This window comes from Brachyhypopomus gauderio, chromosome 5, assembly GCF_052324685.1.
Source record: "Brachyhypopomus gauderio isolate BG-103 chromosome 5, BGAUD_0.2, whole genome shotgun sequence".
Classification (NCBI taxonomy): Eukaryota; Metazoa; Chordata; class Actinopteri; order Gymnotiformes; family Hypopomidae; genus Brachyhypopomus; species Brachyhypopomus gauderio.
The window spans coordinates 18,825,355-18,852,822 of NC_135215.1; the positions used below are offsets into that span (position 1 = coordinate 18,825,355).

At 46.3% G+C, this 27,468-nt stretch overlaps 1 protein-coding gene across 7 annotated transcripts in view; it reads left to right on the forward strand.

The window, feature by feature from the left end:
* The first annotated feature begins 254 nt into the window (after positions 1 to 254).
* The window catches only part of LOC143514701 (RNA-binding motif, single-stranded-interacting protein 3-like), a 131,251-nt gene continuing 104,037 nt past the window's right edge, over positions 255 to 27,468 (forward strand). For 3 of the 7 annotated variants that reach the window (XM_077006220.1, XM_077006223.1, XM_077006226.1), the window contains exons 1-2: positions 605 to 1,167; positions 25,465 to 25,622. In XM_077006220.1, the coding sequence (XP_076862335.1) occupies positions 1,096 to 1,167; positions 25,465 to 25,622 (230 nt within the window). In that variant the 5' untranslated portion in view covers positions 605 to 1,095. The other 4 variants (XM_077006221.1, XM_077006224.1, XM_077006222.1 and 1 more) reach the window with 4 other exon arrangements.

Below are 27,468 nucleotides of genomic sequence, written 5' to 3' on the forward strand. Positions count from 1 at the left end.
GGACGAGCCCCCGAATTCCCCCTGTGTGTGTGTGTGTGTGTGTGTGTGTGTGTGTGTGTGTGTGTGTGTGTGTGTGTGTGTGTGTGTGTGTGTGTGTGTGTGTGAGAGAGAGAAAGAGAGAGAGAGGGGGGAGCTAGAGAGAATGAGAGGGAGAGAGAGGGAGGGGGAGAGAGAAAGGGAGGGGAAAGGAGTGAGAGCTAGAGAGAATGAGAGGGAGAGAGAGAGAGAGAGAGAGAGAGAGAGAGATCGCATTCTTAGTAGAACAGGAAGCAGGAGGATAGCAGCACATGCGGCTCAGTCACCATCCTGTGTTCTTTCTCCTCTTGTCTTGTCTTATCACTGGACCATGTGTGTATGTGTGTCAGTGTGAGCGTGTGCACGTGTGTGTGTCGTGTGTGTGTGTGTGTGTGTGTGTGTGTGTGTGTGTGTGTGTGTGTGTGTGTGTGAATGAGAGTTTGTATACTGTGCGGTTGTAACTGAGCCAATTTCTGTCCTTCTCTTCTAGGACTATTACAGGCACGTGTGTGTGTGTGTGTGTGTGTGTGTGTGTGTGTGTGTGTGTGAGCATACTGCTTGGCAAGATCACTTTAATAGAGTAGTGAGTGTCTCCTCCCCCTCCCTCTCTCCCTTTCTCGCTCTCTCTCTCATCCCTCTCTCCCTCTCCTCCTCCATCCCTCGTTCCCCTCCCGTGCCGGCAGTAGCAGCACGGCCACCTGCATTCATCCTTTCTTCTTTCCATCTTTCTCTTTTTCCTCCACCCTCTACACCTCTTTCCTCCCTCTCCCCTCCCTCTCTGTCTCTCTCTCTCTCTCTCTCTCTCTCTCTCTCTCTCTCTCTCTCACACACACACACACACTGTGGACACTGGGGTTTGGGGGGTATTTTTCCTGCTGTTTTGGGTGCGTCTTCGTGGACGGCTGATCAGTTCATCCAGAGTTCTGTTTTCAGGAGGCGTCTGCAGAATCGTCCAGGAAAGGGATTTTCTCCCCACCAGAGGAGTCTTGTCTCTCACTCTACGCTCTCATCCCTCCATCCATCCTTTCATACTCCCTCCCTTGCTCTCTCCTTCTCTACGGGATCTTACACAGAAGCTTAATGGGAAAGAGATTGGAACAGCAACCAATGTATCAGTATACTTACTATTACCCCCACTACCTCCAGACCAAGGTAATGTGCACTTCTCTCTGTCTCTCTCTCTCTATCTGTGTTTCTCTCAATCCCTTTTTTTCTTTATATATTGTCATTCTTCTCCTCCTTCATGTTTTCTCTCTCCCTCTCTCCTTGTGTCACTGTTTTCTCACTCACTGTGACTTTATTCTGCTGTTTTTCTTTCATCCTCATCCATACTCTCTGTCTGCCTCGCATTCTCATGTGAATCAGATCCCTTCTCTCTCTCTCTCTTTCTCTCTCTCTCACTCTCTCTCCCCCTCTCTCTCCCTCTTTCTCTCTCCTCTCCCTCTCTCTTCCTCTCTCTTTCTCTCTCCCGTTCTCTTTCTCTCTCTCTCTCTCTCTCTGTGACTCCCTTTCTTTCTCACTACCTATTTTTGATTGATGGCTGGCCTTAGCTATAAAGGAATGAGTTGACAGGTGTGTGTGTGTGTGTGTGTGTGTGTGTGTGTGTGTGGGGAGGGTTGGGCTGTCCTAATAAGCATGTAGCAAGGGTTAAGGATTTTTCCCTGAAGGAGTTTGTACCACTCTGACACTGTGCATGTCTGTGTATGTGTGCGGGTACAGGTGTGTGTGTGGGTGTGTGGGTGTGTGTGTATTCATGAGTGCACAGCCAGTGTGTGTGTGATGCATTCTAGAACAGGTCTGTAATAGCTTGTGCTGTAAGGAGAATTCTTTGATCTCATACGTGTTATTCTGTGTGAACGGCTTGGCTGGTAAAATACGTGTTATTGTGCTATTATGCAGTTTTAATTTATTCTTGATTTCCATAGTTAGATTCTGGGATTCATAGATTATGCAAGAATGTTACATGTAGTCACAGATTGAGATAAAGATCTAACTGTATGGATGGGTGGATGGAGATTTGATCAGTTTTAATGTCTTCACTGCTTCACACATTTGTATTCTCACATACCGCACTAGCTCTGGTATGTTTCTTCCTTGTAAAATCTGTCCCCATCCATCCATCCATCCATCCAAAGTTTCCAGAGAAACGGCATATCGGGCAGAGGTCCTTCACCAGTGCCTGTATCCCACAGTATCCCACTGTGTCTCCCTCTCTCTCTTTCTCTCTCTCTCTCTCTCTCTCTCTCTCTCTCTCCCCATCTCTGTCCCTCTATGCCTCTCTCTGTTTGTCTCTGTCCCTCTGTGTCTGTGTCCCTCTCTCTGTCCCACACCCCCTGCTCCTCACCAGAGTTGCCAGCACTGACATTCCTCTCATCAACCTCTGTGTGTGTGGTGTGAAGGCCACATGTGTGTGATCAGTCTGACATGTGCCCTTGGAATCCTCCTCTTTTCTAATCTGACACACTTGGTTATAAATAGCATGTTCATTTTTCTGCAGAGGTGGGACCAAGTCAGTGTTTTGCAAGTCTCAAGTAAGTCCAAGTCTTTATCCTCAAGTCCCGAGTCAAGTCTCAAGCAAAGACAGTCAACTCAAGTCAAGTCTCGAGTCAAGACAGGCAACCGTCAAGTCAAGTCCCAAGTCTCAAACTTGGAATTTCAAGTCCTTTCGAGTCTTTTTTTTTTTACAGGCACCAACGCTTAACGAATGCTACGCTGATGCGTTTCTTTACTCGTTTTGTTGGTGTCCGCCAGCCAAAAGATGACAGATCATTTACATTTTATCTTCTCTTAATTGCATAAATGTACTTAAACAAGAATGTTTCGTTACATCATTTTACACGAAATTAGCAAGCTTCATCGTAAGCAAGATGCTGTCATTACGAATGGTTATTCTAAACATTTGGATAAAATGTTTAAATATAGACTAAATAAAAGGTTAGGGTTATTTTTCATTGTTTTCTGTTATTGTGGGGTCACGGTGTACTATTGTTACCTGGAGATTCAGTGGGGTCACATATTCTGATGGCGGCCGTCAGAATTGGTGACCCCAGTTAAAAAGGCTCACCTGTACATCCCATTCATGATTTCTTTGTTGGCTGCAATGGTGAGGGGATGGTAAATCTTGTTTAAGTACATTTATGTAATTAAGAGACGATAAATGTAAATATAAACATCTGTCATATTTTGGCTCGTGGACACCAACAAAACGAGTAAAGAAAGTGCATCAGCGTAGTTTACGCAGCATTCGTAAAGCGTTTGTGCCTCTGAACAGAAACTGTGAAATAGCGCCCCCTGTGGTCACAAAACTCGACGGTCACAGAATCTGGTGTAACGCCGGTCTGCGTCAGAAGGACGGAAATGAAATTAATGGGGCGCACTTTATAAACATTAATATGCGTTTTAAAATTTAGATTTGGGGTAAAAAAAAAATCAAGTCTTTGCAAGTAAACAGGTTCAAGTCCAATTCAAGTCCCAAGTTATTGGTGTAAAAGTCCAAGTCAAGTCTAAGTCTCTGAATATTTTTTCAAGTCAAGTCAAAAGTCTTAATATTAATGACTCGAGTCTGACTCGAGTCCAAGTCATGTGACTCGAGTCCCCACCTCTGTTTTTCTGTGTTTGATCAGTTAACTGAAGTAGCTGTGTAGCATGAGCTCTGCTTCGCACCACACACGGGAGTCCTGCGTCTGGGTCTCCGCACACGGGAGTCCTGCATCTGGGTCTCCACACATGGGAGTCCTGCGTCTGGGTCTCCGCATACGGGAGTCCTGCGTCTGGGTCTCCACACATGGGAGTCCTGCGTTTAATGTTCTTTTCATTTATTCAATCAAAAATAGCTAAAAAATGAAACTGCAGCAAATACTTCATTTAAACATGTGGACCATCAGGGTCAGAGTTCACCAGGTTAAAGGGTACCGATTGACAGGGTCAGAGTTCACCACATAAGGGTTTGACACATTTAATTATGACCATGATTAGAGTCCACTGGTTTTCAACATTTGAGTATTTTCATATGCAAGTTTATTGTAGATCAGGAAACGTGACATCAACACCACCAGCCCAATCAGCACAGGAGTGGTGGGTGTGTCTGCTGCTGCCACGATGCTGCGGTCACCCACAAAGGGTAGCATGACCCGGCAGGACCACCATCCCGCTGTGCTGTCACCTGCTGGAGTGTGTTAGCGCAGGACAAGCACTGGCAGGACTCTCCAGGACTACAGCGCTCTGATGTGCCAGAGATCCAGTCTGCTGCTGTAGCACTTCAGTCAGTCCTGTCTCCCCAAAACAGGAGCGCTGACAGGTGTTCTGGACGTTACTCAGGATCCTCATATCCTCAAAGTCACCGTGTTCAGGACCACACGTCCAGGACAGGACATGATGACCTTGAGGTTCTGACAGCTACCGTGCACCACAGGGTTATCCTGTAGCAGGACAGAGTTTGTCGTATGGACAGTCCAGCTTCTTAGGATGGATCGTGAATTCAGTGGCAGCTTCAAAAAGTTGCAAAGCTGGTTTATACAGTGGCGTATACAGATTGGTGCATGCTGTCCATTAATGCCATCTGAGAAGACAAAAGCTGATGGTTAATAATGACTCGGAGGTCACATTAGTGAGGAGACACGCACACCTCAGATGGGGCCTGGGGGCTGCTTCTGTCCACCACGTTCTTCAGATGTTCCTGGAACAATTGTGCACTGAAGTGTGTGTGTTGTATTCAAAGGTGTCCTGATACAGCCTGGAGTATAGGGGCACCTTTATCTGGGGAGCACACGATCACTGCTCAAAAACACTGCCTTCCCAGTAACAACCTCCCAGAAGAACACACCCCTAGTCTCACACCAGCCTGGTGTAATATAGAGCTCTCTCTCTCTCTCACACACACACACACACACACACACACACACACACACACACACACACAGGGACGTCATGTCATCACATTGTGGTGGTTTTTGTTTTCTTTCTGTCTCTATTCTTTTTAGTTTCACCCTCTCTCCAACCTCACCACCACACCTTCTATCCACACCTCCTCTCTAACCTCACCACCACACCTCCTATCCACACCTCCTCTCTAACCTCACCACCACACCTCCTATCCACACCTCCTATCCACACCTCCTCTCTAACGTTACAACCATACCTCCTCTCTAACCTCACCACCACACCTCCTATCCACACCTCCTCTCTAACATTACCACCACACCTCCTCTCTACCCTCACCACCACACCTCCTATCCACACCTCCTCTCTAACATTACCACCACACCTCCTCTCTACCCTCACCACCACACCTCCTATCCACACCTCCTCTCTAACATTACCACCACACCTCCTCTCTAACCTCACCACCACACCTTCTATCCACACCTCCTCTCTAATGTTACCACCACACCTCCTCTCTACCCTCACCACCACACCTCCTATCCACACCTCCTCTCTAACATTACCACCACACCTCCTCTCTAACCTCACCACCACACCTTCTATCCACACCTCCTCTCTAATGTTACCACCACACCTCCTCTCTAACCTCACCACCACACCTCCTATCCACACCTCCTGCCTGCCTCTGTCTATTTGGTTAAACTCCTCCCATATTTGGTTAACTCTGCCTCTCAGAGCAGAACATGTTGCATATTAAACTGAGTCAGTCACAAAGTGAATTAAACATCTTGGTTTGGTATTGACTGCTGTATCCAGGGTGAACATGTGTGTGAGTGTAACTGGACTATTGATTCCTCAAAAACGATATGTGCCATCTATAGTTTAGTGAGAACAATATTGTTTTGTGTGAGTACTAGGAACAGGAAAGTGTGTGTTATGTATGTGTGTGCGCATGTGTGATGTGTAGTGTGTGTGTGTGTGTGCGCACGCATGTTTGTGCCTATATGTGGTGTATTCACTTAAGAATTGAACATTTAAAGATTTGTTTTAATGAGGGACTGGAAAAATATCTGTTAACGTTTTTTTTCATAAACCATGTTTCTAGAATGATCAAATTCTAGGATGATCAATTTCTAGAATGGTTCAGAGCAGTAATGACTGTAGTTCTAGGAACATTAAGGTTTTGGTTGTTTAGCAGTGGTGGCATTCTGAGAGGTGTGTGTCCCCCCAACATCGTTACTTATGGGAAATAACTCATGGAGCATGTACACATATACTCACACAAACACACACACTCACATACACACACTCACATACTCACACAGTCACATGCTCACAGAGTCACATGCTCACACACTCACATGCTCACACACTCACACTCACTCACACATGCCTCCTCTCTCTATATTATGCTGTTCCCTGCAGTGTTTGGCCATCTGTGCAGAGGCGTCTCATCTTTCCCTGCTGCAATGCACTTGTCTTTTAATCTCTCTCTCTCTCTCTCTCTCTCATTTTGGGAGTGTCTGTAGTTATCTGAGTGTCTGTGAGGGCCGCTCCACTTCCTGCCTGAGAGACCGCAGCACACCTAGCACACATCCTCACCTGTGTAGACACACACACACACACACACATGCATGAACGCACATTGAGACACAGTAAGTGATGAACTGCAAGAAGCAAAGAGCTAAACACACACTCACACACACACTCTTGCTTTTTTAATCTTATGTTTAATCTCATGTTTAATATTATGTTTAACCTCATGTTGTGCAGTAGGCCATGACACTACTATCTAGACTTAAAGACATGAACACTAGAAAACACACACACACACAGACACACACACATAGGCATGCACAAGCACACATGTACACCCATACTTACATATGTGTGCGCGTATATGTGTGTGTGTGTTAGAGAGAGAGAATGTAATTAATTACGCATAAACACATTCACACACATATCTCTCTTTATCTGTCTGCTGAGAGAGCAGTATGTGATGTTATTTCCTGCTCCACTAATCATGGTGCTTACACACACACACACACAAACACAGATATATAAATTGAGGAATGAGCTAATGGGACAGAGAAAGAGTCATTGGAATTATGTGGAATGTAGTAGCTGGATGAGTGTGTAGTATGGGTTAGGGGTAGGGTTAGGGTTAATGTTAGGGTTGGGGTTATGGTTAGGTTTAATGTTGGGGTTAGGTTTAGCCTCAAGTGCACACATTTTGTTCTTCTCCTTGTGTTAACATGACATAATTTTAATGACAATCTTAATGCAACGTGACATAATCTCAATCGAACATGACGTGTCACCTCAATGGAATATAAAATCTAATTGTGATGGTTCTAAGTCAGCAGATTCCTAATGGCTGATGAATGTAAGAACATGTAGGGTGAGATGTGATGAGTAATCACTCATTCACTTCCAACACCTCACATCTGACTGTATCAACTTCTGTTTGGTGAAGACTAGCCGCTTTATGACTGCACAGTGTGACACACACACACACACACACACACACACACACACACACACACACTCACTCTTGGAGAACCTCCTCTCACAGAGAGGAGACTGACAGTAATTTGAATAATTTATTTCATCTCCACAGCTAAAACATTATTGTATTTCCTATTGAAACAGGAGTCACCAGTTATTGGTGGGAGAGACACTCCTTCTCACTATTCCTCTCCTCCTGTTCTGTTACTCTCTCTCTCCTCCTGTTCTGTTACTCTCTCTCTCTCTCTCTCTCTCTCTCTCTCTCTCTCTCTCTCTCTCTCTCTCTCTCTCTCTCTCTCTCTCTCTCTCTCTCTCTCTCTGACACACACACACACCCTTCCACCTTTGTTTTTAAACTGGAAATAAAACACTAATGGAAGGGGAATCTATGCTAGCTGTGTGTCTGGGGCGGTGGAGTTCATTGAGTTCACATATACACACACAAACACACAGAGACACACACACACACACACACACACACACACACACACACACACACACACACTGGATCATCTGTGTGGGCCAGAATCAGAAAGGGAGAAATCTAATAGCCACTCTTACTGCCAAGTACATGAGCTCACAATGACCTACAGCCAACCTAATCACTTCCACACACACACACACACACACACACACACACACACACACACACACACACACACACACACACACACACACACACACTGTTTGATATGATGATATTACTAACATCCCAAACCCAAACTTGCCAACAGTCACAACTCTTTTACAAATAGTCACAAATGAAGAGGAGAGAGGAGAGGGGGAGGGGGAGGAGTGGAGCAGGGTCATCTGAGGTAGATCCACACTCTCCTCCGCATCTATCTATCTATCTATCTATCTATCTATCTATCTATCTATCTATCTATCTATCTATCTATCTATCTATCTATCTATCTATCTATCTATCTATCACCATCTCATTCTTTCTCCTGCTATGGAGGAATGGCTGATATTTCTCATGTCCCATTTTTATTTAAGCATAACGCACACACTTAAACACAAGAGGGTGGGGCCTCTACCTGTTCACACCCCTCTGTGGGTGTGGCCTGAGGGTGAGGTCAAGTTCAGGTTAGTGTGGTTCATTTAGTTCGAATGATGTTCCAATTATGAATATGTGTTCCTGTTTTCTGGAAACAGAAGGGGAAAACCTCCAAGGGAGAGAGAGAGAGAGAGAGAGAGAGAGAGAGAGAGAGAGAGAGAGAGAGAGAGAGAGAGAGAAAGAGCAGACCAATGGCCTAGTGATCTTCTCTGTTGCAGCCATCTGCCTGAACTGTAAACTTGCTTTCACACACATGCTGACTGGGAGAAACTAAGTTAATCTGGATTTAATGATCATTAGATGAAACGTGTGCACGTGTGCGTGTGTTTGTACATGGGTATGTGTACATGTTGGTAAATGCCTTTAGAACATGCTTTGCTGGCATGGTTTGACATGACCTTGAAGTGTGTATGTGAATGTGCATAAATGACTGTGTTTGTATGAGTGTGTGCATATGCATGCGTGTGTGTGTGTGTGTGTGTGTGTGTGTGTGTGTGTGTGTGTGTGTGTGTGTATGCACAAGTGTGTGTGTTTGGACAGGATTGGAATGGAACACTGGAAGTGTTAATCTGATCTGATCTCTTCCTCACTGGAACACTGGAAGTGTTAGGAGTCAGGAGTGATTAATAACACTCACTGTTCAGATAGTTTTGATGAAAATATTCTCTCCAAAGGTATAACTGTGTGTGTGTGTGTGTGTGTGTGTGTGTGTGTGTGTGTGTGTGTGTGTGTGTGTGTGTGTGTGTGTGTGTGTGTGGAGAGGGGCAGGTGAGCAGTTTACTGGAAGAATGTCATCAGGTGAAGGATATGCAGATAAAACACACACACATTCATGCACACACACACACACACGCACACACACACACACACACACACACAAAGGTGGAAAGAAATATGGAGAGCGAGCACACTTGGAATGTAACGCACACACACACAAACACACTCACAAATTGGGGTGATTGGGGTGGAGGTGGGGGTGTCGGACTTACACCTGTGACATCATGCTCTGGTTTGCACTCTGACTGGTGCTCTTGTACTAAGACTCAGTCTCTGACTCATCCTCTAAATCAGTCTCGGACTCATCCTCTAAATCCTCATCTGACTCATCCTCTAAATCCTCATCTGACTCATCCTCTAAATCACTCTCTGACTCATCCTCTAAATCACTCTCTGACTCATCCTCTAAATCACTCTCTGACTCATCCTCTAAATCACTCTCTGACTCATCCTCTAAATCCTCATCTGACTTATCCTATAAATCAGTCTCTGATTCATTCTCAGACTCCTGGTCTCAGATGTGAGACGTGTAGATCTAGACTCTAGAGGGTTCTCACAACACCTGTGCTGTAGGCACACCAGCCATGCCATGCTTGTCTGTCAGATATACAGGGTTTTTAACAGAGGCATGAGTAGTTCTGAAATCACAGGAGATGAGCTGTGTGTGTGTGTGTGTGTGTGTGTGTATGTGTGTGTGTGTGTGTGTGTGTGTGTGTGTGTGTGTGTGTGTGTGATAGCACTCTTGTTGCAGTGATGAGAGTGGAATTAAAAATTTAAATAAAAAATCTTGTCTGTCACTCTGTCTGTCTTTCTTTATTTCTGTCTCTCTCTTTCCGTTTTCATTGAAAAGATTTTGTAATCCTTTTACAAGCCTTCCGGTTACTGGAAACATCAGAAAACGTGCTTTTTCTCCACACTCCCCATGGAGCAAATGTGGTTTAGACTGCCAGACCTATCACAAGCTGCAGATCAGGAGAGCTCATGAATAATTAATCATTCTGATGGCCTGTCTGTGCCCCCTAGTGTCTCTCACGCTGATGCGTTTCCCGGACTCCGCCCTCACATTCTAAGAGCCTCACTTTGCCAGACTCTGCCCTCACTGGGAGAACTCTGCCATGTTAGTGCTAGCCTAGCCGCCTGGGCCCTGATATGTAACCCCTGCAGTCTCATATTCATGAGCCTTAGGAAACTGTAGTGGGCCTGAAGACAAAGCTGGAAGATTAGCCAGAGGGAAAGGGAGCAATCGCCACCTTACACACACACACACACACACACACACACACACACACACACACACACACACACAGAGTGGTGGGCTGGAGCCAGGCCCAGGAGAACAGCAGGGAGAACAGACACGGCTAGACACCTACACACCTGCACTGTTTACTCTCTCTGTTAACCCACTTTAAATCAGCACTTCAAACCACTGACCCAAGTGCAGCAGGACAACTCACAGCAGTCCTCCATGCTTAGAACCCATCTATAAATGACCAGGACAGTTGCCAGTCTGGGAGCTGATTGGTCTGGTGGGTGATTGGTCTGACGAGTGATTGGTCTGACGAGTGATTGGTCTGATGAGCAGGGGCACACTGGCATACATTACTACCGGGTCTTTCCCCGGTGGGCCGATGGGTTAGTGGGCCGCCGGTGGTGTTAACTCAGCCCGTGGAGGAGCCATTGCCGCACACTGCGGCCCCGGCCTGTAGTCACGCTGCTGTTTAACGGTGCCTATTACCTCTCCCCCGCTCCAGTCAGGCAAACCTGCTCAGCATGCGGCCGCGGACTGAGCCTGTAAACATATGAAGGAGTTGGACCGCGGCCGCGGACTGGGCCAGCTGATGCGGACTGACGGTATGCAGCAGAGATCAGAAAAATAACCAACTTGTCCCTGAAAATCTGGGCCGGACTACGAAAACATACAGCAGCTGTGTCACTTATTAATACAAGTAGTCACGAACTGGAAAAGCCTTGTCCATACTAATGCCACATTAATTATATATCTCCCTGTTTGTATCCCACGAGTGACAAGTCAAGAGAGAGATGCCAGTTGCACACTGACACTGCTGAGGGTCTAACTCATCATGTGATCCCTCCGCGACACGGTTGACACTACTGAAACGTGAAAAAATAAGTCCGCATTGCCATAAAGATGGAGCAGTCTAAGCCAGGGTCTAAACAAACTACGAAACGTAAAGGTGGCGCTGTAAAGCTGAGAGAGAAAAAAAGAAAAGCTGCAGAGATTACTCACTGAGTGAACAATGTATGTTTCAGTAGCTTTCCAGTTGTTTTTCCCCTGTATTTTGTCAGGATCAAGTTGTTAAGTTTGTTAGTTATTTTGTTATTTTAGTAATATTGTAATATAAGTAATATTGTCCAAATGCCAATAAAAGCTATCATATCAGTCCCACCAGGATTTCGCGGGCCTTTTTTGTGATTGTTGCGGGCTAAAATGTTTGATGTTGCGGGTGTTTTTAAAAAAAAATTGCGATGGAAGTTGCGGTGTGTTTTTGCTTTTTTGTGAGTACATTACAATAGGGAGTAAATGTTGTATGGTTTCCTCTATTTAGTAGTCCATTTTAATTATCTATTTACCTATTTATTCAGGGTTGCCAACTTTTCAAGATCGCTTGAAGTGAGATTTGAACCTGGAGGGGGTGGCGAACTTAAGTTGTTACCGGGCGGCCTGTAAAATGGACACAAATTAAGTATTATATCGAGATCGATCGCCAGTGGTTGGCGCCAGAGCGAACTAGTGACTCATAGATATGGATCAGAGATAAATAAACTTTATCGCTGACTTTAAACTTTATCTCAGTTTAAAGTTTAAACTTATAAACTTTATCTCAGACCCTCGTCGCTTGCGTGAGCTGCAGTGACTTCGCGGGCTACCGTTGCATTGTGGGGAATGTAGTGTTTGTGCGTGCAAAACACCATCGGGCGGCTGTGGCCTGCGGGCCGGTTCTAATAGTAATTAAATACCATCCAGGGGGCCATAGATAATCAATTCGCGGGTCGAATCTGGACAGTTTATCCCCGCATTTATGTAGTGTACCGGGATACTGCTTTTCCCGATCTTTTTGCCGTTATTTTCGTCGCTCATGCTGCTTTCAGTCTGCTCCTCTTTAACGTATATACGGAAGTAAGGCGGGAGTTTGTCGACGTCACATCAAGACGACATCAGTGATTGGTCAAATTTGCGGGAAAGTTGCGGTGATTGGCTGAAGTTGCAACACCCCCCTGAATTCGCGGGGTTTGCTTGAAGTTGCGTTGAAGTTGCAAATTGCAACATCGCGACTTTCTGGAGGGTCTGTCATATACACTGCATGCCATGTGTAGATTCTTATACAGTATACACCAAAGGTGTCAATTCCAGGTTCAGAAAGTAAAAGTTCTCACCAGGATTTTGCTCAGGCTTCCTGGATTGTGTTGATTCCACTAATTTTACCTGGATTGCACTAATTTGAAAATCTAGCAAGCTTGAGCAAAATCCTGGTGAACCTGGAATTGACACCTCTGGTATATACACACACACACACACACACTATATATATATATATATATATAATATAGTGGGCCAGTCTGTCGGGATATAGTGGGCCAGTCTGTCAGGAACTCCCGGGCCACTTTTTCTCCCCAGTCTGCCCCTGCTGATGAGTGATTGGTCTGGTGGGTGATTGGTCTGGTGGGTGACTGGTTTGGCAAGTGATGGGTCTAGGGGATTATTGATCTGGCAAGTGATTGGTTTGGTTGGTGATTGGTCACCATTGCTCCTGGGAAAACCCCAGAGCAGCTGGACTGTAGAATAAATAAATGTGAATAAAGATTTCAGATCAGCAAACATTGACTTGTTTGTGAATGAGACATGAGGCAGTAGTGTTAAACTCAATGTGCATGACAGTGTGTTGTTTTTTTTTATTGCTGATTAGTTTGAAATGATTCCTGTGATCTGTTCTTTGATCAGGCTTTTTCTTCTCTTCTTCCTGTCCGTAACAGCATTGTAACATGATGGAGGAGGAGAAGCCATTCTAGCTGGGGGTTTATGTCTTGTTATTGTGTAATTTATTGCTTGACTGCAGGGGATAACAAAAAAACAGACAAGACACAAACTACACAAACAAGAGGGAGTGGGGGAACAACAGGGAGCATGAATGAAAGAGAGAGAGACAAGCAAGAGGAGAGAGAGAGACGAGCAAGTGGAGAGTGAGAGACGAGCAAGAGGAGGAGAGGGTGAGAGAGGGGAAAGAGAAGAGAGAAATCGGATGTGTAGTGAGATTACTGTCCACATTAGCTGTCTACTCCTAATCTAACACACACACACACACACACACACACACACACACTATACTACAATACACTATAACAGAATGAAGGTCACAGATCCTCATGGCCATATGGCATCTCCTGCCTACACCCACTGAATCACCTCCCAACACACTCACACACACCACTGAATCACCTCCCAACACACTCACACACACCACCGAATTACCTCCCAACACACACACACACACACACACACACACACACACACACACACACACACACACACACACACACACACACACACACACACACACACACACACACACACACTGAATCACCTCTGTATGACATAATCTGTATGTCACAAGTGCCTCAGAAATATTGATATAATGAAATTATCTGTATTTCAAAAATACTGAGAAGGACACTGACCACGCTGCCTGGTAACAGTACGTTCAGGTCATGAATTTAACCTCCTTTTGAAATACATTGTCATAGGAGAGCAAGTGTGTGTAAGTGTGTGTATACATGTGTGTGTGTGTGTGTGTAGAGAGAGAGAAAGAGAGAGAGTTTGTGGTGATACAGCCACTCTTAGCCCTGAATTTCCTTGGCATGTGGTAATTCTGTAGTACAATAGCACGGGGGGTGATCACCGTGTCTGTCACTCTCAGCCAAATGCAAACTATCACACACACACACACACACACACACACACACACACACACACACACACACACACACACACACACACACACACACTGTTTGCCCAGTTACACACGAGCACAGCCAAACACACACACACACACTTCACTTGTGGTGTGTTGAGAGTGTGTGACACAGCCCCACTGGTGGAAGTGCAGGATTAAGGTGGAAACATACTTGCTGTTTGCCCATGCGTTCGCGTACACAACCGGCTGCGTTGTGAACGTTACTGAGAACATACTAGCCTATGTGCAACGCGTGAAACTGGAGGCGTCCACTAGAGGGCAGAACGTAGAAAGGGCTTCGGTATTTTAACGATGCAAACATGGCAACACTCGAGGACATTAGCCTTTGGGTAATTTTACGGTCACGGCAGAAAAAACGACGACAGCGATCCCTTCGTAGGTGGTTTGTAAGGCCGTTAAATCAAAGACGTGGTGAGAATGGCGAGTTTGTGTCGTTGGATATCGTTGTGTGCATTTTGATGCTGGTTAGCGGCTACACTGCCACTAGCGGTTTTGTGTGTATTGCACCTCGCGTACGCGTCGCGTTAACTTTTGGAGGACGTGCAAGACCTACGCGCCAAACCGACGCAGGATACGCGAAGCAGCCATGATGCGTACGCGTACGCGTAGTTAACAGCAAGTATGTTTTAGCCTTTAGTATGCATTAGTATGCACTTACACCCTCCACACATTACACACTCACACCATCCACACATCACACACTTCACACCCTCCACACATCACACACTCACACCCTCCACACATCACACACTCCACACATCACATACTCACACACTCCACACATCACACACTCCACACCCTCCACACATCACACACTCCACACCCTCCACACATCACACTCTCCACACACTCACACCCTCCACACATCACACACTCCACACATCACACACTCCACACCCTCCACACATCACACCCTCCACACATCACACACTCACACCCTCTACACATCACACACTCATACCCTCCACACACTTCACACCCTCCACACATCACACACTCACACCCTCCACACATCACACACTCACACTGTCCACAAATCACACATTCCACACATCACACCCTCAAACACTCCAAACATCACACAATCACACCCTCCACACATCACACACTCCACACATCACATACTCACACACTCCACACATCACACACTCCACACATTACACACTCACACCCTCCACACACTCTACACCCTCCACACATCACACACTCTACACCCTCCACACATCACACCCTCCACACATCACACACTCACACCCTCTACACATCACACACTCATACCCTCCACATATCACACACTCACACCCTCCACACATCACACCCTCCACACATCACACACTCACACCCTCTACACATCACACACTCATACCCTCCACATATCACACATCACACCATCCACACACTCCACACCCTCCACACATCACACACTCCACACATTACACACTCCACACCCTCCACACACTCCACACATCACACACTCCACACATCACACACTCACACCCTCCACACATCACACACTCCACACATCACACTCTCCACACACTCACACTCTCCACACACTCACACCCTCCACACATCACACCCTCCACACATCACACACTCACACCCTCTACACATCACACACTCATACCCTCCACATATCACACATCACACCCTCCACACCCTCCACACATTACACACTCCACACATCACACACTCCACACATCACACCATCACACACTCCACACCCTCCACACAACACACTCACACCCTCCACACATCACACTCTCCACACACTCACACCCTCCACACATCACACACTCACACCCTCCACACATCACACACTCCACACCCTCCACACATCACACCCTCCACACATCACACACTCACACCCTCTACACATCACACACTCATACCCTCCACATATCACACATCACACCCTCCACACATCACACACATTACACACTCCACACATTACACACTCCACACACTCACACCCTCCACACACATCACACACTCCACACCCTCCACACATCACACCCTCCACACATCACACACTCACACCCTCTACACATCACACATCACACACTCCACACCCTCCACACATCACACACTCCACACATTACACACTCCACACATCACACCCTCCACACATCACACACTCACACTCTCCACACATCACACACTCCACACCCTCCACACATCACACTCACACCCTCCACACATCACACTCACACCCTCCACACATCACACACTCACACCCTCCACACATCACACACTCCACACATCACACACTCACACCCTCCACACACTCCACACACTCACACCCTCCACACATCACACACTCACACTCTCCACACATCACACATTCCACACATCACACCCTCAAACACTCCATACATCACACACTCACAACCCTACACACATCACACACTCCACACATCACACACCACACCCTCCACACATCACACACTCACACCCTCCACACATCACACATTCCACACATCACACACTCACACCCTCTACACATCACACACTCATACCCTCCACATATCACACATCACACCCTCCACACATTACACACTCCACACATCACACCCTCCACACATCACACCCTCCACACATCACACACTCCACACCCTCCACACATCACACTCACACTCTCCACACATCACACACTCACACCCTCCACACATCACACACTCACACCCTCCACACATCACACCCTCCACACCCTCCACACATCACACCCTCCACACATCACACACTCACACCCTCTACACATCACACCCTCATACCCTCCACATATCACACATCACACCCTCCACACACTCCACACCCTCCACACACATCACGCCCTCCACACCCTCCACACATCACACCCTCCACACATCACACACTCACACCCTCTACACATCACACATCACACACTCCACACCCTCCATACATCACACACTCCACACATCACACACTCACACTCTCCACACATCACACACTCCACACCCTCCACACATCACACACTCCACACCCTCCACACATCACACACTCCACACCCTCCACACATCACACACTCCACACCCTCCACACATCACACACTCCACACATCACACACTCACACTCTCCACACATCACACACTCCACACCCTCCACACATCACACACTCCACACCCTCCACACATCACACTCACACCCTCCACACATCACACTCACACCCTCCACACATCACACCCTCCACACATCACACACTCACAACCTCCACACATCACACACTCCACACATCACACACTCACACCCTCCACACACTCACACACTCCATACACTCACACCCTCCACACATCACACACTCACACTCTCCACACATCACACATTCCACACATCACACCCTCAAACACTCCATACATCACACACTCACAACCCTCCACACATCACACACTCACAACCCTCCACACATCACACACTCACACTCTCAACACATCACACACCACACCCTCCACACATCACACACTCACACCCTCCACACATCACACATTCCACACATCACACACGCACAACAACGCACAACAACATACACGCACAACACACACGCATAATACACACAACAACACACACAACACATGCACAACAATACACATGAACAACAACGCACATGCACAACAACGCACACAAACATCGCTCCACACACACAACAATGCACACAAACATCGCCACACATTCACAACAACGCACGTGCACTACAACACACATGCACAACAACGCACACAAACATTGCCACACATGCACTACACACGCACAACAATTCACAGCACACGCACAATAACACACATGCATGACAATGCACAAGCACAGCACATGCACAACAACGCACACGAACAACAACGCACAACAACACACGCACAAAACACATGCACAACAACGCACACGCACAACATTGCATGCACAACAACACACATGCAGACTCATAGAACATGGCCAACTGCAGCTTTACTTCCACATTCAAACCATCCAATTAGACAGAAAGTATGACTTTCTTGAGCAAAGTATTCTCTCTCTCCCTCTCTTTCTCTCCCTTTCACACATACGTGCACACACACACGTACACACTGACACACATGCACACACTCAGACACACACACGCACGCACACACACATACACACACTGACACACATAGCTGACACAGTGAAACACTTATGAATAAGTGCTGACAGACTGAATGTCGTGGCTGGTTGGTTTTCAGATTGGTCCGTTTCTCCCTCTGTCTCTGTTTGTCTCTGTCTCTCTTCCTCCTCCTCTCTCTCCCTGTTTGTCATTCTCTCCTGACAGAGTGGTTGCAGTTTTGGCTACAATGTCATTGGCTCTCTAATGAGTCAGTGCCAGCTCCACTACACAGGTGTGTGTGTGTGTGTGTGTGTGGTGTTAGACCGTACAAACACATTTCTGTGTGTCACTGGTTACACATTTGTGCTTCATTCACTCTTATTTATGAAGCACAGTATGACTGACCTTCAGCAGAACAGAGAAGCATTCATCTACTGCACCTGAGTACTTCAACACACCTCCCTCTCTCCCTCTCCCTCCCTCTCTCCTTCTCTCACTCTCTCCCTACCCCAGCCTCTGCCAGTGGCTCGCCCCAGTTCAATTCAGGGTAACTTTATTTGCATGACAAAATCAGGTACAAATTTGCATTTGAACAGACTTTGAAGCTGAACATACTTACAGCAGTCCAGTAAGGTTCTTAGGTTGCTAATGACGATATTGGTTCTAAAACTTTATTGCCAAAAAGTATTCACTCACCTGCCTTGACTCACCCATTCCTAATCCATAAGGTTCAAAATGATGTTGGTCCACCCTTTGCAGCTAGAACAGCTTCAACTCTTCTGGGAAGGCTGTCCACAAAGTTTAGAGACCCATTCAAATGTTTGTAAAAACTGTCTGCATGCCTAGGTGTTAATATTATTCACCTGTGACCATGAAAGTGATCAGCACCTGATTCTGATCATTTGGATGGGTGAGCAAATACTTTTGGCAATATAGTGTAAGCCAATCTTATTTACATTGAGAGTTACTCACTGTCTCTGAGGTGGTGAAATGTTAGCACATATTATACAAAGGAAGGTGCTGTTAATCCGTCACTAAGGATCATGTATAATTTATTTTTTATTTGGAAAGATTAAAAAAATTCCAGTTTGCCTGTGAAATATTGTCAAATCTGGTTAGTTTCCTGAGGAGAAATTTCTGCCCAGACCTCACTACTCTGACCTCACAACTCTGACTTCCTACTCTGACCTCATAGATCTGTCCTCACACTCTGACCTCACACTCTGAACTCACCATTCTGACCTCATAGATCTGTCCTCACACTCTGACCTCACCATTCTGACCTCATAGATCTGTCCTCACACTCTGACCTCACCATTCTGACCTCATAGATCTGTCCTCACACTCTGACCTCACACTCTGAACTCACCATTCTGACCTCATAGATCTGTCCTCACACTCTGACTTCATCATTCTGACCTCATTGATCTGACCTCACTACTCTGACCTCACACAACTGACCTCACATTCTGACCTCATTGATCTGACCTCACACTCTGACCTCATACTCTGACCTCACACTCTGACCTCACCACTCTGACCTCACAAAACTTACCTCACATTCTGACCTCACCACTGAGTGACACAGTTTCTGTCTGTCCAGGAGTGTTTGAGTGTGTTTCCATGGCCAAAGTTCAGTTACTGAGCCTGTAGAGACTGTGTGGGTAGGGTGGGTAGGATAGTTAGTCTCAGGACCAGCTGACAGAGGAGACTGAGTTTAGGGTCAGTAGGGTAGTTAGTCTCAGGACCAGCTGACAGAGGGGACTGGGTTTAGGGTCAGTAGGGTAGTTAGTCTCAGGACCAGCTGACAGAGGGGACTGGGTTTAGGGTCAGTAGTTAGTCCAGCCCTGTTCTGCCCTGCATGTCTTTGAACTTTTAGTTCATTTCTACAGAATTCGGGAGGCAGTCTGAGTGATGCTTCATCTAGTGTAGTTGTGGTTACTGAGAGGACCCCATACATCACTTCTATCTAGTGTAGTCATGGTTACTAAGAGGACCCCATACCTCACTTCTATCTAGTGTAGTCATGGTTACTGAGAGGACCCCATACCTCAATTCTATCTAGTGTAGTCGTGGTTACTGAGACGACCCCATACCTCACTTCTATCTAGTGTAGTCATGGTTACTGAGAGGACCCCATACCTCAATTCTATCTAGTGTAGTCGTGGTTACTGAGACGACCCCATACCTCACTTCTATCTAGTGTAGTCATGGTTACTGAGAGGACCCCATACCTCACTTCTATCTAGTGTAGTCATGGTTACTGAGAGGACCCCATACCTCACTTTTATCTAGTGCAGTCATGGTTACTGAGAGGACCCCATACCTCACTTCCATATGACACAATATGAGCAATGAAACTCAAAACATTCTGAGCTTTAACTGGAATGTTTGTTTTGAGCTTTAACTGCAATGTCTGTTTTGAAGATGATTTTCAGGCAGAGCTAACCCAAACGTAGTGAAGCACATCTGTGCAACAGTATACCATATGTGCTAACAGCGAGGTTAGTTTGAGGAGGTGCCATGGTAACATCCCAGCTAGTTTGCGCAGTTTATACACAACTGCAGCGTTTGTAAATTGGTATAGTTGTCAACACATTGACAATTAAAAACTTTTGAGAGTTCCATAGTAAAATCATCCACTCACATGTGATTTACAGTGCTGTGAAACCAGACAGCGCTGTTCATGTGTTCATGTACTCATGTGTTCATGTGTTAATGTGCTCATATGCTCATGTGTTCATGTACTCGTGTGTTCATGTACTCGTGTTCATGTGTCCATGTGTTTGTGTTCATGTGCTCATGTGTTCGTATGTTCATGTGTTCGTTTGTTTGTGTGTTCGTGTGTTCATATGTTCATGTGTTCATGTGCTCATGTGTTCGTGTGTTTGTGTGTTCATGTGATCATGTGTCTGTGTGTGTGTTTGTGTGTTCATGTGTTCATGTGTTCATGTGCTAATGTGTTCATGTGTTCAAGGCCATCTCCTTCACCAACTGTCATTTGGTCATTTATCATGTTCTTTAAGAAAACAAATGATGACATGACCAGTTTGGCCGTGATGTAAATGACGTTTAATCGAAAATTACACTGATGTTGAATTACAGCTGTATACAGGCAGGAAAAATGCAGATACACCCTAGTGAGGCAGCTGAGGGTTAGAGAGAGGGAGGGAGAGAGAGAGAGGGAGAGAGAGAGAGAGAGAGAGAGAGAGAGAGAGAGAGAGAGAGAGAGAGAGTAAAGAATACCTGTGAACCAACCAGGTGATGACCAAGGCAGTAATTATCATCTCACTGAGACACACTGACTGTAGTGAAATGGGAAAAATGTAAATGCATTAGACTTGGAAAAAGGTTTTTCTCAAATATTATGTATATTTGTGTTTCATACCTACTCGTGACATCTGTGAAAATATCATATATTAAATGCCTCATCCATTAACTGACCCATAGCATAGTGGTGGTTTTTAATTAAATATAATCAGATCAGCATTGATATCGGGTGACATCGGTTATCGCTATCAGATCAGTGGAAGTGAGATCTGGGTTTTTTCCTGGAAGATTACGAATTTGGTTTTGTCCAGACTGAGCTGGGCCCGGTTCTGTCAGGACTGCTCCTGCAGGGCCCGGTTCTGTTAGGACTGCTCCTGTAGGGCCCGGTTCTGTTAGGACTGCTCCTGTAGGGCCCAGTTCTGTCAGGACTGCTCCTGTAGGGCCCAGTTCTGTTAGGACTGCTCCTGTAGGGCCTGGTTCTGGCAGGACTGCTCCTGTAGGGCCCGGTTCTGTCGGGACTGCTCCTGCAGGGCCCAGTTCTGTCAGGACTGCTCCTGTAGGGCCCGGTTCTGTTAGGACTGCTCCTGTAGGGCCCGGTTCTGTCAGGACTGCTCCTGCAGGGCCCGGTTCTGTTAGGACTGCTCCTGTAGGGCCCGGTTCTGTCGGGACTGCTCCTGTAGGGCCCTGTTCTGTCAGGACTGCTCCTGTAGGGTGAGGTGCCCCCAGTACTTGTTCTGAGGAAGACAGCAGAGGATCATCAGCTTAGATCAGCAATGTCACTTCTGTATTGATTAGGGTGAATGTCTCTCTCTCCCCCTCTCTCCCTTTCTCTCTCTCTCACCCTGTCTCCCTCTCCCTCCCTCTCTCTCCCTCTCTCCCTCTCTCATGAGGAATTCTACTGTCTTTTGCCATATTGCTTTTCAGCTTTAAATCACAACAAATTCTCCCAAATGAATCAGTTCTCTTAACTGAAACAGTTAAACTCATGTCTGCAAAACCAACAACTCAGATGAAGTATGTTTGCAAGACAGAGGACCTGCGTTAAACCCATATTTACAACACAGGTGACAGGCTAAAACAAGTTTGCATCACCTATGACCAGAGCGCCCAGAGGAGTAATGGAGCTGGAGCGCTTCAGGAGACACCAGTGAATGTACCTCCAGATCAGTGAAGATATCTCCAGATCACCAGTGAAGGTATCTCCAGATCAGTAAAGGTATCTCCAGACCAATGAAGGTATCCCCAGATCAGTGAAGGTATCTCCAGGTCAGTGAAGGTATCTCCAGATCAGTGAAGGTATCTCCAGATCAGTGAAGGTATCCCCAGATCAGTGAAGGTATCTCAAGGTCAATGAAGGTATCTCCAGATCAGTGAAGGTATATCCAGATCAGTGAAGGTATCTCCAGGTCAGTGAAGGTATCTCCAGATCAGTGAAGGTATGTAAATGTAAAAATGTAAATGTGCCGTATTTTTGTCAATTGTGATTTTTTTTTACACCGCAATCGAAATTTTTCCTCCGCTTTTAACCCATCTGTGCAGTTAGAACACACACACACACACTAGTGATTACTAGGGGGCTGTGGATCACACGTGCCCAGAGCGGTGGGCAGCCCTAGCCCGGCGCCCGGGGAGCAGTTGGGGTTAGGTGCCTTGCTCAAGGGCACCTCAGTCATGGCCTCAGGTCTGGGAATCGAACCCACAACCCTCCAGTCACAAGACCAGTTCCCTACCACCAGGCCATGACTGCCCCACTGTATCTCCAGACCAGTGAAGGTATCCCCAGATCAGTGCAACCATCGCAGTCTGCTCGTTTATCTCCAGAAGCTGCTATGTTCATCCTTAAACCTCCAGTTAAATAAAAGTGGAGTTTCAGCTTCCTGAACTAATTACCCCTCCTTCTTTCTGAACTGTCTGCAGACAAACAACTTTGTTGATGATGATTTTTGTTGAGCCAAGGCAGCCGTACGCCATTGTCATCTATGCTAACCACTAAAACGCGAATCGCTAACATGCTAACCACTAACACGCTAACCGCTAATACACTAACCACTGCTAAAAGAGTGGTTTTAGTGCTAGTAACACAAATGACCCAAGTTAAGCATGTTTGCAACACTGACATTGAATTAATCTAACAGTGTGGGAGCTGCTTCATTCAGCATCAGTGAGATTAGAAGCTGTGTCACTATTTACATCATTAAATCCCTGATGTGAGCTTGGTAGGGTTGCCACAGCCGGTTTTCCCGGGACTGTCCCGGTTTTCACGTCGCTGTCCCGGTTTTCCCGGGCTGTCCCGGTTTTCCTTCTTTTCAATATTCGGTCACGGCAAAAAAAAAAATTCATTTAATGTCCCGTTTTTCACTAGATTTGTTCAAACAACTATTTAGACAGTTTCTGCACACTTAAATTCCGTCTTTTTTTTTCTCGCTGTGTCCATCCATTTTACACCCGCCCTCGGTAACATTTTACGCCCCACTGTCAACAATCCCCCCCCCCCCCCCCCCCCCCCCGTCAACAACGTTCGCGTATGACAGAGTGTCCTTGTTTTTTGTCAGACCTAGGTGGCAACCCTAGAGCTTGGTGTACTATGACCTTAACGTAGACCAGATAGTTGTTTATGAAAATGGCTGCATTTTTTGGTGACATGGATCTTGATGTGTGGCTTTATGTCCAAAGGTCAGTGTAGAAGGAGTGTTGTTCAGTCAGCATTTCTCCATCTCTGAAGGTAGTATTGTCTGTATTAATCTGTGTGTGTGTGTAGTCTACGTGTGTGTGTTGTCTATGTGTGTGTGCGCGTGTGTGTGTGTGTGTGTGTGTGTGTGTGTGTGTGTGTGTGTGTGTGTAGGAGGTACTTCTCATCTCATCAGTCAGTAGGGTCAGCTCGGCAGACAAATACCACCTGATTTATTTATTTATTTATATGTATTTCCATTTCTCTCTCTGTGTGTATATTTGTCTGTCTGTCTGTCTGTCTCTCTTTCTAGTGAGCAGTAAGTAATGTGCAGAGTCTGAGTTCTTTGTGCCTCATTGTGTAAGACTTCAGCTTCTGACCTTAACCACGAGAGGGAATCAATAGGGCAGGGCACACATATTCCTCGGTCCAGGAGCCCAGCCAAGAGAAAAAGAGAGGTGGGTAATGGAGAGAGAGAGAGGGGAGGGGGGAGTAGAGAGAGAGAGGAGGGGGTGAGTGTGAGAGAGGAGTGTGGGCTTAATTTCACCCAGCTTCCAGCTGTATGTGCCTACAGAGGGAGAGGTGGAGGATGGAGGGATAGATGGTGGCTGGATGGCCACATTTGCATGTAAATGGTTTGGCTTGGATTTAATATATGGGCCATAATTCCCTGTGGCTGTACGACTGTGAGAAAAGAGAGACACATACAGAGAAGGGAGTCAGACAGAGTGTCAGAGTGAGAGAGGGATAGAGAGAGGGAGGGAGAGAGAGGGGAAGAGAGAGGGAGGGAGAGAGAGGGAGGGAGAGGCAGACTGTGTAAGTGCATCAGAGAAAGAGAAGGAGAGAGTGTAAGAGGAACACACAGAGTGTGTGAGGGGGAACATTTAAAAGGCTGGTATGCATGAGAGAGTGTATGTATGTGTGTGTGCATGTGTATCAGTGTGTGTGTGTGAGAGAGAGAGAGAGCATGTGTGTGTGTGTGTGTGTGTGTGTGTAAAACATGAAGAGTGAACCTGCTCTGAATGTGAGTGTCATCCAGTGTGTCATCCAGAGTGACAAAACCCAATCAAAAGAAGTTCACTGTTCACTTCACTGTTACTGTATATGGGATCGTGTCTGTCTGTGGGATGGGTGGGTGGGGTGAGCTTCGTCATATCCACAGAATGTCCACACACCCAGAGTAATGACCCAATGTTTGACCACACCTCCATTTGTCTTGCAGCAGACCTATGCCCCTCCTTCACACCCGATGGCTCCGCCCAGTCCAGGCAGTACTAGCTACAGTCAGAGTGGAGTGGAGCAACTTAGCAAGACCAACCTGTACATTCGAGGTCTTCCACCCGGAACCACAGATCAAGACCTCATCAAACTCTGCCAACCGTGAGTGTACACACACACACACACACACACACACACACACACACACACACACACACACACACACACACACACACACACACACACACACACACACACAGTCCATGCACACAGGCACACATACATAAACATAATAATACACACACACACACAGTTCAGTTTCAGTTCCCCAGACGCAAGGGACTTCAAATCCTTCAGAATTGCTTACAATGGTGGACAGCATTGTGGGAAATACTTGCCAGGTATCTCTCTCTCTCTCTCTCTCTTGCCGTCTGTTACCCAGTCAAATGTGATTATTTTAGGCTTAGCATATTTAGTTAAAATGACTGCACTATGCTATGTTAACCTAGTGTAAACCTCTGTGGAAAACGCATGCTCCACCTGCATTGTGTGATGTAGACAGACTCAAAGCAGCACACGACAGCAGGAAGTGGCTAGCAGGAAGGAGCCTGCCCACATCCTCATGTCACAGTACTGCTCAATACCCTCCACCAGCCTGCCCACATCCCCACGTACAAGTACTGCTCAATACCCTCCACCAGCCTGCCCACATCCCCACGTACAAGTACTGCTCAATACCCTCCACCAGCCTGCCCACATCCCCACGTACAAGTACTGCTCAATACCATCCACCAGCCTGCCCACATCCCCACGTACAAGTACTGCTCAATACCATCCACCAGCCTGCCCACATCACCACGTACAAGTACTGCTCAATACCTTCCACCAGCCTGCCCACATCACCACGTACAAGTACTGCTCAATACCATCCACCAGCCTGCCCACATCCCCACGTACAAGTACTGCTCAATACCCTCCACCAGCCTGCCCACATCCCCACATCACAGTACTGCCCAATACCCTCCACCAGCCTGCCCACATCTTCACGTCACAGTATTGCCCGATACCCTCCACCTGCCTGTAAATCAGAACTCTTCATACTACCAGTATCTACACATATGCATAGCTTGATTGTTATTTTGCTGTAGGTATCATCATTGTTCTGTGCCCTGTGAATTTGCTCTTGTAGACATTTTTGTAGTCCATGGTTAAATTGATGAGAAACATTTTGATCAGTACCAAAACTGAACAATTATTCTTTCCTGCATTATTTTGTATGATTACATATGGCAAGCTCTACAGTAAAATCTCCAGAGCATGTGTTCTATGTGTTCTAGTGTAATCTGTGTGTTAGAGCACCAATTGTGTTTTAAAACGTCATCCGTGTTCTAGAGTATCTTGTCTAAACTCTAGAGTATCTTATGTCATTGGGCTTTATGTTTCATTGCTCCAAATGCAACACTGATACTCTTGACTGACACTCTTCAGTCTAAACATTATATCAATCTTTAATTCAATGGTTCTGTGGATGGTGTGTTTGGTTCTGTGGACAGTGTGTCTGGTTCTGTGGACGATGCGTCTGGTTCTTGGCCACTCTAGCGGGCTTCGTGGACCAGGACGGTTTGAATGTTAGAGCATTTGAAACATGCCATTGTACTGCATCTCCAGCACCATAGAAACAGGTTCAGAACCAGTTCAGCTTTTGGAGACATACACAGGATCCATCTGCAGTAAGACAACACACAACATAAGGGGACACAACATTCCCTCCAACCAACAAACACATACACACACACACACACACACACACACACACAATCAATCAATCAATCAAATTTTATTTATATAGCGCTTTTTACAACAGTTGTTGTCACAAAGCAGCTTTACAAGTGCCGAGTCCTAGCCCCCAGTGAGCAAGCCAAAGGCGACAGTGGCAAGGAAAAACTCCCTAGTTTTTTTGCATGAGGAAGAAACCTTGAGAGGAACCAAGACTCAGGGGGGGAACCCA